Genomic DNA, 13,299 nt, shown 5'->3' on the forward strand with positions numbered 1-13,299 from the left:
ATTTAAAAAAAGCTCAATTTGCATTCATTAGTGGAGTCTGTGGTGCTGGTTGAAGTGGTGCGAGAGGATTCTATGATTCTCTTATGGCTCAGAGATTTTCTACGTGTATCTGTCAACCAACATAACAACCCAACAGGGAATCACATCAACAAATCCAAGACCCAAATCCTCTCGTACACTCACACTCCTGAAGTCATTCATTCATTCATTCATTCATTCATTCAATCAGTCAGTCAGTCAGTCAGTCAGTCAGTCAGTCAGGAAATAATTTTTTTTTCTTTCACCTGTCTTCCTTTTATTCATGCTGTTCATTACACTTATGGTAGAGTCAAACTCCTTAGTGTATGAACAAAGTGAAACATGAAAAGAAGAATTTGTAGTCAGTCTCTCCTCACAGGCAAACTTACTGTCAAAATGGTCGATTAATTTATTTACAAAATGCAAAGTGGAAGAGTAAGACAGGGTCTAAGCAGCGTGTTGTTCTACTCTAACATAAGCTACACTCATTAGCATGTCTGCCAAACCAGATTAGTGCCTGCAGTACTAACCTTGTCTGAAATCCCAGACCAGAGCATTTCATACTACATTATTTTGTGGAGTTGTTTTTTTTTTTTTTTTTAATATGTGGTAGGTCATCCATCCATCCATTATCTATACCCACTTATTCCTATTTAGGGTCACAGGGATCTGCTGGAGCCTATCCCAGCTCTCTTTGGGTGAAAGGCAGGGGTCCACCCTGGACAGGTCACCAGTCCATCACAGGGCCACATAGAGACAAACAACCTCACACACTCACACTCACTCCTATGGGCAATTTAGAGTCACCAATCAACCTGACATACATGTTTATGGACTGTGGGAGGAAACCAGAGGACCTGGAGAAAACCCACACAAGAACAGGGAGAACATGCAAACTCCACACAGAAAGGCCCCTGATGGGTTTCAAACCAGGAACCTTCTTGCTGTGAGGCAGCTGTGCTAGCCACCATCCACCGTGCTGCTCACAGCTAGAATTATTAAAAAGTTAACTGGACAATATTCTCAATCATCACAAAGTTAATATTAGCTTAATTAACTTGCTAGCTACATCTGATCAAATCTGCCAGCAATAGTGGTAATTCCAGCCAACAAACAGACTGTTGCATAATGGAAATGAGATGCCTGCTTTTATTTACCTCTGTCTGAAATGAAGGACCCATTGTTTTGCAAATAACTGTGATTTTCAAATGGCAAAACTGGCACTATAATAGATGTAAAGCCTGATGCTAGGGCTGGATCCAACTCAAATGTATGGAAAATGAACAAAAAAATTACAATAATATACTAATAAATAATACAATATAATTACATTGTACAATCTCATAGAAACCAAAGCAGAGACAAAGCACTGCATGGTGCTGTATTTTACATCAGGAGACAGCTCACCCTGCTCTAGCTGCCTGCTGAAAACCATCTGGGCTTTTCTCTGTGGCCATTTTATGAGCAGAGATGCCACACAGGGCACAGTGTGATGCAAGCACGGATTCAATTATGAGGTGGGGGGTGTTTGGCAGAAAGGTGTGTGTGCCAGGCTCTGTCTGTACGCTGCCTCGAGCTGATTGATGTAGAGACTTCTGTCCTGGCAAGTGGTTTGCAACCTGGCAGTAATGTGAGAAAGGCCTATTGTGCTGCTGTGGAAAAACCCTGAGCACTCAGCTGTGTTTAGAGCCCAGAGTGTGGGACTGCAGACACGCCTCTGAGGATCCCTCAGCAGCCCCCAGCCCCAACAGGAAAAAAAAAAAACAACCAGCAAAATCAGATGGAGACAAAGCAACACCATCCTATTTCCATGTCTTCTGTGAGGCTGCCTCCCAATTAGCCACACCACCACTGCTGAGCTAAGATAACAATAGAAGCCCGTGTATCCCCTAAAGACCTCACTAGAGGACCTTTATTACCTTATTGATATCTCCTACATGTCATCAGTGACCTCACTTGTCTGGCAGCATCCCAGAACATTTATGTGAGGGGGAAATTACCAGAGGGGCTGTAACTCAACACAAGAAGAAAACAGCAGGACACAACAGTAGACTGAATGGTACATGCTGTAATTAGCAAGATGCTGTAAGGAATAAATATGAAATACAAGACAGTGAGTTCAAGCTGCAAGTAAATTAACGAACTGATTAATGGGTAAAAGTACAAAAAAATGTTTCTGTTGTGAAATGGAATAAAAAAAACAAACCACCTAACTAGTGTCAGATAGATTGCTTTAGAAAACAAACAGCAGTTGCAAATACTTATTTTATGTGCCCATTTACATTTCAGTATTTTCTACATGCATAAGGCACAGTTGTGACAGATAAGTCTTAAAATAGAGAGAACCACTTCAAGGACACCCTGCTGTAAGACTGAAAACATGTAAATATTGCATTTTCAACACAAAGAAAATAATAAAGTGTTCAAGTTAGCTCACATTCTGTAGCACCACAAGGTACTTTACTGTTTGTACAAAATTACATGCAACTGAAGTCCAACCATGTGGAAAACACACAAAAGTGGCGAAGTGATCAAAAAAGATTAAACATTTGCTTTAGTTTATGTGCAAGACTGCCACCAGTAGAAGATGATTACATTGTCTGCTTGTTTCTCGACCTAAATTCAAGCAGGTAGTTGTACTGGGCAATTATAGTGATTTATTGTTTCAGTTTGGTTTCAGGCTTCTTATTTAAAAAAAATGTATGTCCTGTTTCTATTATTGATTTTTTTTTTTTTTTAACTGGATCTGGGATCACCAGTAACATATTGTTCTGATATTAGCAAACACTGGGTAAATATTGCTGTGTAACTGACATTACTGAGTCAGGTCTTGTGCTGCTGTTACACTATGTTTTACTATTTAACTCTCGTCTGTGGCCACATTCAAAGTTACATATCTTGCTTTAAAGCTGATCGTCTCTACCTTCTGAGCTTCAACTGAACAAAATATCAAGTAATTGGTCAGGACTAGTTAGACACAACATGAAAACCTGAATTCAGAAACACTGTAATTGAAAAACTAATCACTATGGCAGCTCCGTGGATTAAGGCACACCTTGTTAAACTTAGGCTGGCAAGATTTGAGGAGACTTCGCATTACAGTGTCTTATATTTTACACTCACGTCAACAACCTTCATATGTTGTTTGTCCAGTTTTTGTATGGATAAAAAGTCCAGACTTTCTAAGGCTTTGTACCAGAAACTTTCAGCAGTGCTACAGAGGCCAGTTGTAAAGCGCTTTGAGTGAGGCTTTATGGTAAATGGATATGGGGTCACTTCTACTGCAAAGCCGAGGTCGGGCTCTCACACAGCCGGTCTCTGTGTGAGTGGTCATGAACACTGCAGGCATCCATTTCAGATGTCCCAGCTGTCACTGAAATACTGGTCTTCCTCTTCTTCTTCTTCATCGTCAGTCCCATTTTTCATGAGTTCATCATCTTGTAGCTCGTTCACTTCCTCTTCTTCTGCTTCTTCCTCTTTAAGTTGTGTGAGCATGGTTTGTAAAGTGGCTTTCACTTCCTGAACCTCCTTTTCTAAAGACTGTGCAGAGGGAGTTAAGGAAGAATCTGATGAGCCAGAAGCAGGCAGAGATTCACATATTAACATGTAAATAAAAGGCATGCAAGCAAAATAACATCAGGGCAGATGTGGAGCTCACTGGTTATTGGTAATAGTTGAGGACAGCCATAAACTTATTAAGTCATCAATCTCGAATTTGGCCAGCAAACGGATTACTGGGACACATCATCAAGTCATGCCCAATTTAACCCCATCTAATTCACTATTCATGAGCTCATCATATCTGTGAAGGTGGGTGGCAGTGTGGGGACCTAAGCAAACAGACTGCCCGGCTAAATTATTCATAGACCATCAATGAAACAGGATCGAGGCTGTCATCGGCAGGGGGATTGTTTAACCTGCTTAGAAACTCAAATTAATCATGTGAGTGTCCAGCTTAAGTGGCAAATCAAAGGGATGGCTTTGATGGCTGATGGTCCCTGATAGTTCGTTTTACTGTCTGAATGGACACAGATTGTCCTCATTCATAATTAACACACCATTAAAGAGGTTTTCATCAATACTGCAGAAGGTTCGACTAGACTTTGAAGGCAACACGATCCAAACGAAACAATGAAGTTCAGAATATGTTTAAGACCTTTACATCATTTGGCCTGTCCATCTTTTTTTTTTTTTTCTAAACCCAGTCTGTGTGGCTGCCCATCCACCTCCTTGTATTGAGAGTGGGGACTCAATTAAGGTCCTTGTAGACAGGAGGTCTGTTCTTCCTGTCTCTATAGCAACAGTAGCATCATCCCGAATTCAATTTCTGTTCGGTTTCTGCCACACAACAACACTGGGGTCTCAAATGTATTTGCATGAGTGCACGATTTTATAAAACCAAGATGAACGACATGTAAGGACACAAAAACAGAGAGGCAGGCCACAGCACAGTGGGGGGGGGACTGTTTTAAGATATGAAAACAGTGAGGCCGCACTTTAACAGAGAGTGATAGACATGCTGTATAACACATTGCTTTTAGAGATCCCAAAACTAAATGAACCTCTTCATCATATTATAGACAGATGGGGAAAGTGTTTCTGGCAGCCTGTGTTCCAACAAGAGAAATGAGGCATGACAGAAAATAAATAAATAAAATGAGAAAACATCAGGTTAGATGGCAAATAGTCTTCATCCTTTCCTCCTGTGTTGAAATATCATCTTTTCTATCTGGCTTAATAAGCTTACAGTGTGGATGAGAAAAGTGGAGAGAGAAAAACACACCAATCTATTTCCAATCAGCTTTCTAATTAGCGTGGAAAATGATGTATTGTGACCTGTAGTCGGCTTCAACAGTTTCAACAGAGTCATTATCATTGGTAGTATAATTTCCTCCATGCCAGATTCAGCATGTGGAAGTGAGCAGACTTGTGGCGAGGAGAAGGAAGGGAGGGTCAGGAGGAGGATGGACATTAAGATATGACGGCAGCAGAGTCATTACAGTGACATTCCTCTATCTGCCACGGCGCTGCCCCTGTCGGCTGACTTTAATCTCAGCCTCTGGTGACTGGCAGGCTGCATCAATAGTCCCCTAATAACCTCACTTGGACATTTAACCATTTTATTTTTCTAGCCGGCACATCCAGCCTGTCAAGAAAAATCCTCTGATCCCAGTTTATCTTCTCTTCCCTCTCTGGATGGTCCCATAATGTCAAATAAAACAAGTTGATGTTTTTTTTAAATCACAAGGTAAAGTCAAACATCAGTCAGCCTAAAGGTAGTTTGGATTTGTACTTGTGAGAGATCGAAGGCCTTAAGAAAATGATGTGCTTAAGATGAATGGACAGAGCCAGAAACACACACAGATAGCATACAGTTTATATGATATATGTCTATTTAGAAAGCAGAGGAAGGATATGGGTGAGGGCCTGGTCCCGGTTCAGTATGGCCACCTGCAATTCATCTTCCAAGGTCATTAGCCTGTGACTGATCAGCTCGCAGCGCTCTGTCAGGTCTGCAGCCTCGGCCTCACTGCACCCGTCCTGGCAGGAGAAGCAAACAATAGATGGAACGATGGCTACGGGCAGGAAACCATAATTGTTCAGCTAAATGTGTCTGATATTGAAAATGAATAGAATTAAAAAAGAATTAAAGGCTCCTTGAGTATATTTTACAACATGCAACCAGCGAGTGTCTCAATGTGAAGTAAGATACACATCTCCTGAAATGTAATTATAATCTGATAGAATAGTGACATTGGTAATTAATAAACAAATGAAGCTGAAGGTGGACCCCTTGTGACTACTGTATGGCTCTGCCTCAACCCTCCAACATCATCAGGGTTATTCTGTCACACTTTATGCAGAGTCACAGAAGATAAAACTGTTTTCACAGGCCCAGTTGTGCTTTTTGTGATGAATAAACTGACCTTGATGTGTAGCATTAGTGGAGTCCCCCTTTAATAAAGTGAATTCAGCTGAGGATACTTGAATATATTATGAGTTAAAGTTACTGGATGGAGGCCCACTTTAGTTAAAATAATGGCTGTTGTAAAAGTTGAAGTACTTGTTTATACTTTTCCAAGACATATTTCATGTCTTTCATAGTGAATCCTTTATGCTGTCTAAACCAGATACAGGTCCGAAGTGAGGAATAGATGGACAGGCAAAATATGAGGCTGCCAGGATTTTTGTTTGGTGAGGCACCAAGGTTGTAACGTACACAGTTACACACCTTTGCGGGCCGTGTGCACTACATTCGATAGTGCGTCTGCAGATTAGCTGAGGATGTTGTGAGGCTGAGTGTGTACTGGAGGATGGTAGGGATGTCGGGTTGGTGGAGGAGCAGAGTGCAGTAGGGCAGAGCATTCAGACATCAGAGCTGGCCATAATTAGAACAGGCCCCTTTGCAAACACCCGTGTCCTAGTTTCTTCACACTTATCAAGCATAGAGAACACAAACACACACTCACAAGAGTACACATATACACTTAAGGCAAACAGACACACACGCTCGTGCACGCAGACCCAGTGTTCTCATCAAACAACACATAGAAAGTCTAATCTGACTCATAGCTGCAGGTAGAAAATATCAACTCCCTGCAGCTCCAAGGTGTCAGAACAATCACTGGAAAGTCGTGTCTCTGGTCTCTGTCCTGGAATAGCACTCTCTCTGCAGATGATGTAAGACCCCAAAAGAAATACACAACAATAGACCTGGCACAGCAATATGTACAAGCCATCCCTGATGCAGTTAAGGAATTAAGTGAGACTTAAAGTCTAAATAGCCCACAGGAACATAGGTTTAAAAAAATATATATCTTTTTTGTGTGTGTGTGTGAAGAACTTTAATGAACAAACCATCACTAACAAAAGTCTGTCTTTAGGCATCACCTTGTGATGTTGGTACCCATGTAGCCTGCTGATTTTATACTTTACAGCCTCCAGTTTGAATTTGAAAAGTCAATATAACCACGGGACAGAAAACAAAAGCTCGCTGTGCAGAGTGACACTGTTGAAAACACCCCTGACAGTTTGTTGGCAAAAACAAACCTTTTAAAAATTGTTATGTTGCTCTTGGTGGTGATCAAACAAAATCAATAGAAACGACTTTCCCTGCTACCTCTGCCTTTGACAAACAAGAAAAAGTGGGAAATGAGATTTCAACAACTTGTCAATTTGCATAATAGACTACCAGTCATACATGTATTGGCGTGTTGATTCCTGATGCACATTAGTGTTAATGTTATTAGACCAAGAGTAAACAAAGCAGACTGCAGAAGTGTGAAGTTCAGCAAATTATTTAGAAATTCAATATATTCAGACTCATGTATGCACTGGTATGGTTATTTAAGCAGTAATGAATGAGAGGCACCAGGTAATTGCGTATGTTCCCATGGGTGCTGTTAGGTACGACAGTTTTCTCCAGGCGGCCAATACAAAGCAATCATATTCTACTGGTGCTACACTCAAGGTCATAATAGCTTTGACTAACATTAAAATAACTGAATTCATTTAAAAGCAATAAATAGCTTATTATTAACTAATGTTTGTTGTCACTGATGGACCCACACTTAGAAATACCATCCAATGTTAGCTGTGTCCCAAACCCATATCCGACATACTCATACCATCAGTTTCTACACTAGTGATTTTATAGTCCACTGTTTTTTATACTAACAAAGAGATACCTTCTGTGCCTTCATACATAAATCAAAGTGTGACTTTGTCACAGACAATTAAACAGAGAGGGAGAGGACACGGGACATGTTTTTTTTTATATAATACTTTGATACTTTTGTCATCCTGCAATTGTCTCAAAACTGTTTATGCTCCGTTTCTATGTGGGACAACAGTGTCAAAGTGAAACAGGAAGACAGCCTCTGTTTTACAATGTGCTATTGGTGTACACTTTCCCATAATGCACAGTTCTGCACAATTGGCCAGTTGTAGAAAAATAGTTTTTCGAGGTTTGACTGACGCTGACACACCAAAGTTGCAGTTTGATTGATAACTGACAGCACATGTCAGACCTGTTTACCTGTGAAGTGACACAACTGATCTCACTTCTATTTGCTGCAAAAACTATTTACTTCATAAAGTAGAAAAATCACTGTAGCATATATACTGTAAAACCTACAATTGCTGTATAGTACAATTGTGAAAAATTAGCTAATAAAGTATTAAAGATTTTTGAAAGACATTTAACTTTCTCTCAGTAAAGTTTGATTTTCAGTGACAGTTTGATTAATGTCTGTTCACACTGCATAATTTCCTTTTGGAACAAAATGAAAACATGCACCGATGGCTTCACATACAGTATTAGCTGCAAAAACACCCCACTACAAAATCATATTACAGCTGTTGCTGGATACAGTTAACAAATAGTATGAGATTTCTACACAACAATCAACTCGTAATACAGTTCTAACACAAATGGTGGACTTTAAATTTCGTGACATTATCATTAAAACCTGACTGATTCTGATTAACAAACGTCATCAACACCCTTCAACATTTCAACTTAATAATGTCTCCATTGTTGTTTGATTCTGCGGGTCATTTTAAAGAGGAAAGTGTAAAGACCTTGAGAGGATAAAAGAGCAATTAGTAGAGATTAGAAGAAAATAGAGTGGTGCTATAACACACACTTGTGCACAAAGACACACACCAATCAATCTCCATTGTGGCAGCAGGGCAGCAGCTTGGCAGCAGCTAAGTGGAAATCATTTACTTAAAGTCATTATGGAAAGGAGAAAGAGGTCAGGCGCTCTGTGAGGCAGAGAATCCTACTCCTCCACATCGCTATCACAACACCATCAAGATAAAGACACCAGTACCATTTAAGAGCCATTGTATCATTTGATTCAGTGATGTACCATATTTTATTGTGATTGAATCTTAAGTTAGCTAGTTTCTCCATAGTTCAATGTGGTTTAAAGTTGCATAGGTCATATATATATATATACGTATATACTCTTCATTCTCCTCTCCACCTTTTGCATGAGCATAAATTGACCCTTCACTAACTCACTGATACTGTGCCTGTCAATGTTTTTGTTCCTGCATGGCACATATACACTCTGGAATTAAAATTATGACTTTTATTGCTTTTCTGTGATTTGGGTTCTGTAGTGGGGTCTTGATTTTAGATAGTACTAGACAAAAGCAGACTGTCCTTTCTAACCAGCGTCGATTCATTTTGCCAACTGTAGCTGGCAGATTTTATCAGCTGTACTTTGCTAATTCAGCCAACCATTAGTTGTATTAGTTGGGTGAAAACACTGTCTGGATGAGTTTTCAGTTTTCAGCTGACTGGATGTAAATCTGGTGTAGACTGCAGGAGCTAATTAGTCCTCTCATTATAAGCAGGATAAGGAAAATGCTAGATTGGACTTCTGTTCCATTCTAACATAAACCTGTTTGGCTACAAGCAAGACTGAGGTTAAATTTACACTTAGTTGTTCATATTCACAACTAGTAAACATTTTAATGTGACAACAGAGAAAGCATTGAGGGAGAGAATAATCTCCATCCATCATCTATACCCACTTATTCCTAATTAGGGTCACAGGGATCTGCTGGAGCCTATCCCAGCTCTCTTTGGGTGAAAGGCAGGGGTCCACCCTGGACAGGTCACCAGTCCATCACAGGGCTGAGAACACTCTCATGAGTCTGAATAAAGTATTCTGATCTCAGGTAATGCATTTTCTGGAGTGGTGATTGAAGTATCACTTCATTAAATTACTGCTGTACATATGTAGTTTACCAGACATGCTGTTTTTCTCTTGTGTTTTTGGTTTTAAAAAGACCCCACCTTGCAAATGGGGTGTATATTTGGAGTATTCCTCTTACTTCTGCCTCATGCATATTGTGTCAGCACATAAAGAAATGTCAAATTTGACCTGACCAGTTATAGTTCCTAGGCTACATTCACAGCTAATGGTCAGATCACTGGCTTGTAATTTACAGCTTTTGCAGGATTTCAATTTAATTTCTAATTTAATTTGTGGCAAGGAGTGACTATAAAGCTGTCAGGTCTTTATAAATGCTTGTGACAAAGTGAATTTTCTGTGTTTTGTTGGCTCTTGCTAATCTTTTAGTTGCCAAATCTTTTAGAACATGATGTACACAAGCAGGGAAGTCTGCACCTCCGACTCTCATCAGTGTAGTTGGTGTTAAATCCTGCACGGGATACTCCCTTAACTGATATACGGGTGCATTTGTACTGTTTGTACTTTGTACCTTTTGGCTGCTAGGTGTGAGTGAGTGTAAATGTATGAATTTAAAGCAGGAATGTATTAAAAAGAAGAAAAACGTGCTCATCAATCCGCCCCATGTATAAATAAAGGCCTTAAAATGTATTGTGCAAACACCAAACCGGGCTTTTCATCTAGATCAGTATTGATCAGACAGTCAAAAAGGTGACAGAGGTCATGTTTAAGTTAAGGTCATCTAATGGATTCTTCCATGTCCCACTAAGCCCTTAGCAGTGTAAATGACACTTTAATAACATTCGACCATACAGTGACAGTGTTCACAGCACCAACCTCTGGGTGATTATCCTCCATGCAGAACAAAAACTCCTCCAATTTCTGCAACAAAAGGGAAAACATTTGTTTGAGTCCACACAGTCATAAACCTGCTCATGAATTATTTAAAATACAATTACGTTGGTCGTGTACTATATATGTGCAGCATCATCATAACGAGACGAGGCTGTAATTATTCATCACCGAAACTGACAAGGAGAAAATAGATTCACTGGCTCATCTGTACTGCACATCCCTTTGTTAGTATTCAAAGTATGTAATTGTACATTCTTCATTGAGGAAGGAGGTAATTACTATACCTGGCTGACATATTGTTTGTAGCTTCAGGGTGAATGTATGAGAGGACAGAGTAACAACAAATAATAATAAGCAAAATTTTAATTCTTGATTTTTAATTAAAATCGTGTAATAGTCTTATCAGGGGGAAAAAAAAGATGTAGTTAGCCATCCATGCTGTATCTAACATAAACACCGCAGTTTTGAGCCACTTGCACAAACTGGACTGTCTTTGCTCCACCCAGTTACATCACAAATACATATAATTTGTCTCCGGGTACAGACTGAAAAGGTTTTCTGTCAGTCAACTGGTAAAATATTCTTTTATTTTATTGCTTGTTGCCTTGAGATGGAAACACTCATATCTACCAAACTACCATCTGCATTAAAGACCTTTTTGATATATGGATCCTTGAATAGTCAGAAAATGAGAAACTTTATTCAGGCAGAAAGATGATGACTGAATATAAATGACTGAAAAATAAAAAGAATAGTAAAAAAAAAAAGTCAGTCAGCAGCAGCAGAAACAAAATTGTCCATTAAACTGTCTGTTTTTCATCTTTTCTCTTTCATAAGAGATTACACTGTGCTTGTTTTTATGAAAAACATGTTGGTAAATTAATGTTTTGTCATTCTTGCTAACTGCTGCAAAGAGCATTTACTATACAGATGTATTATCGCTTCTCTTTCCCTGGATGTCACATTTTCAGTGTATAATCTGTGCCAAGCCAAATTGTGATTAAACTGCACAGAGATTTCTGAATTGAGGTGGTTTGCACTGATTTTCAGAAATATTCAAGGATTCACTCTAAAATCTGTTTTTTTGCATCTAAGGTGGATTCAGAGGAGGTTTTACTACATCTGGATCTAATCTTCTAGCTCAGAGGACACAGAAAACAGTGTGCAACGGGTGGAAACAAAAGAGAGAAACGGTTGGCCCCCTCACCTTTTAGTTGTTGAAGAAATGTTAGCAGGGGCTGGGCTTTAGGAGGAGAAGGAAAAGCAGAGAGAAACAAAGGGAAAGCAAAAAATATTTCCATGCAGTTTGTAAATTTCAGTCAGGCAGGGCACAGGAGAAAGACATCAGAGCCAAGTGTGTGTATATATAGATGCTCAGAGCAAGACTGTGAGTCAAGTTAAAAAGGATTTAGTACAGTTGGGGAACACATGCACTTAGAGGTAATTCTGCCAACAGCACCAGTAAAGATCGTTGACAAACATTAGTTAATGGCCACGGTCCAGTAAATCCATACTGAAATAAGATATACTGCTGAAAAACAGCAAACATTATGTTAAATTACTATCTGTGAGCCAAACTAACTAAATATGCTGTAGTTTCGCAAAAACATGCCTGGCAAGTGTACTGTTTTTTATTAATGCTGGCTGTGTTGGCTTTGTTCCTATCTCAGACAAGTCTGTCAGACTACGTGGGCGGAGGGAAGTGTAAGGAGAGGAGAGAATGAGTTGGACTCAGCCCTGAGGCAGTGGACCTCGACTCACTGTGGGATAGACCAGCACAGCGAATTCTCACACACACACACACACACACACACACACACACACACACATGCACTCCCACTAAACACACACACACACACACACACACATGCACTCCCACTAAACACATGTAATCATGCAGAAACACACTTAAATGTGCAAACTGTAAAATGAGACTCTTCAAGGAAGCCAGAATATTTCCAAATGGTTGACTCTTTCACGCCCACGTTTTCCTCATTTAGAAATACCTCCGAGCAGACGTGCCAACAGGCTGCTCCTCATCGCACTATAGTCGGCAGACTTTCATCTTCTGACAACAGCTGAGTGTTTGCACTGAAAAGGTCCCTTTTGGTCAAGTGGTTAGACAGTCTTAGCAGGCAGACTTCAGGTTTCAGGCGTCATGTTTCATGCAACAGTTTTAAAAAAAAAAAAGGAAAAGAAAGTAACCTTTGACCTTTCAGTGGCAAAGGTGGGTCGTACAGAAAATACTGTAAGATTTCAGCAATGCAACTAAAAATATTCTAAATCTCAATCTGCTCCATCTGTCCTGCACTCTGGCATACATACTGTAAGATTAATGTTATACGTTGTTACCGAGACATTTACATTTAGGTTACCTTAGTGAACTCTGAGTTCTGTAAATTGGCCTCGGGACACCAGCGCCCTCCTAAAGCAGTCAGCATGGCGCAGTCTTCTTCTTTGGTGCACAGCTGGGTTGGGGGATAAGCTTGTGCGTTAGCGGGGTCTTCGGTGTCTGCTCCACTGCAGCTGGGAGTCCGTAACTGGAGGCCTCGCAAGAACAGGTGACACGCCTCCAGGTCGGCTTCCCAGATCCGCTCTAAGCCCGGACAGCCACAGCTACATAGAGAAACACAGCAGTGTGTTACTCAAAGATACAACACTACACAATACTGTAAAACACATCAGATCATGCAATATGATACAGAAAACATACAGT

The 13,299-nt window shown here is 40.0% G+C and overlaps 1 protein-coding gene across 2 annotated transcripts in view; it reads right to left on the reverse strand.

The window, feature by feature from the left end:
• Window positions 1-2,066: 2,066 nt before the first annotated feature.
• Window positions 2,067-13,299, reverse strand: part of disc1 (DISC1 scaffold protein) — a 41,613-nt gene continuing 30,380 nt past the window's right edge. For both annotated transcript variants that reach the window (XM_026309112.1, XM_026309113.2), the window contains exons 11-14: window positions 12,959-13,199; window positions 10,566-10,610; window positions 5,436-5,559; window positions 2,067-3,560 (exon numbers count right to left, since the gene is read on the reverse strand). In XM_026309112.1, coding sequence (XP_026164897.1) covers window positions 3,373-3,560; window positions 5,436-5,559; window positions 10,566-10,610; window positions 12,959-13,199 — 598 coding nt within the window. In that variant the 3' untranslated portion in view covers window positions 2,067-3,372. The remainder of the gene's footprint in view (window positions 3,561-5,435; window positions 5,560-10,565; window positions 10,611-12,958; window positions 13,200-13,299) is intronic.

Source organism: Mastacembelus armatus, chromosome 15 (genome assembly GCF_900324485.2).
Source record: "Mastacembelus armatus chromosome 15, fMasArm1.2, whole genome shotgun sequence".
Classification (NCBI taxonomy): domain Eukaryota; kingdom Metazoa; phylum Chordata; class Actinopteri; order Synbranchiformes; family Mastacembelidae; genus Mastacembelus; species Mastacembelus armatus.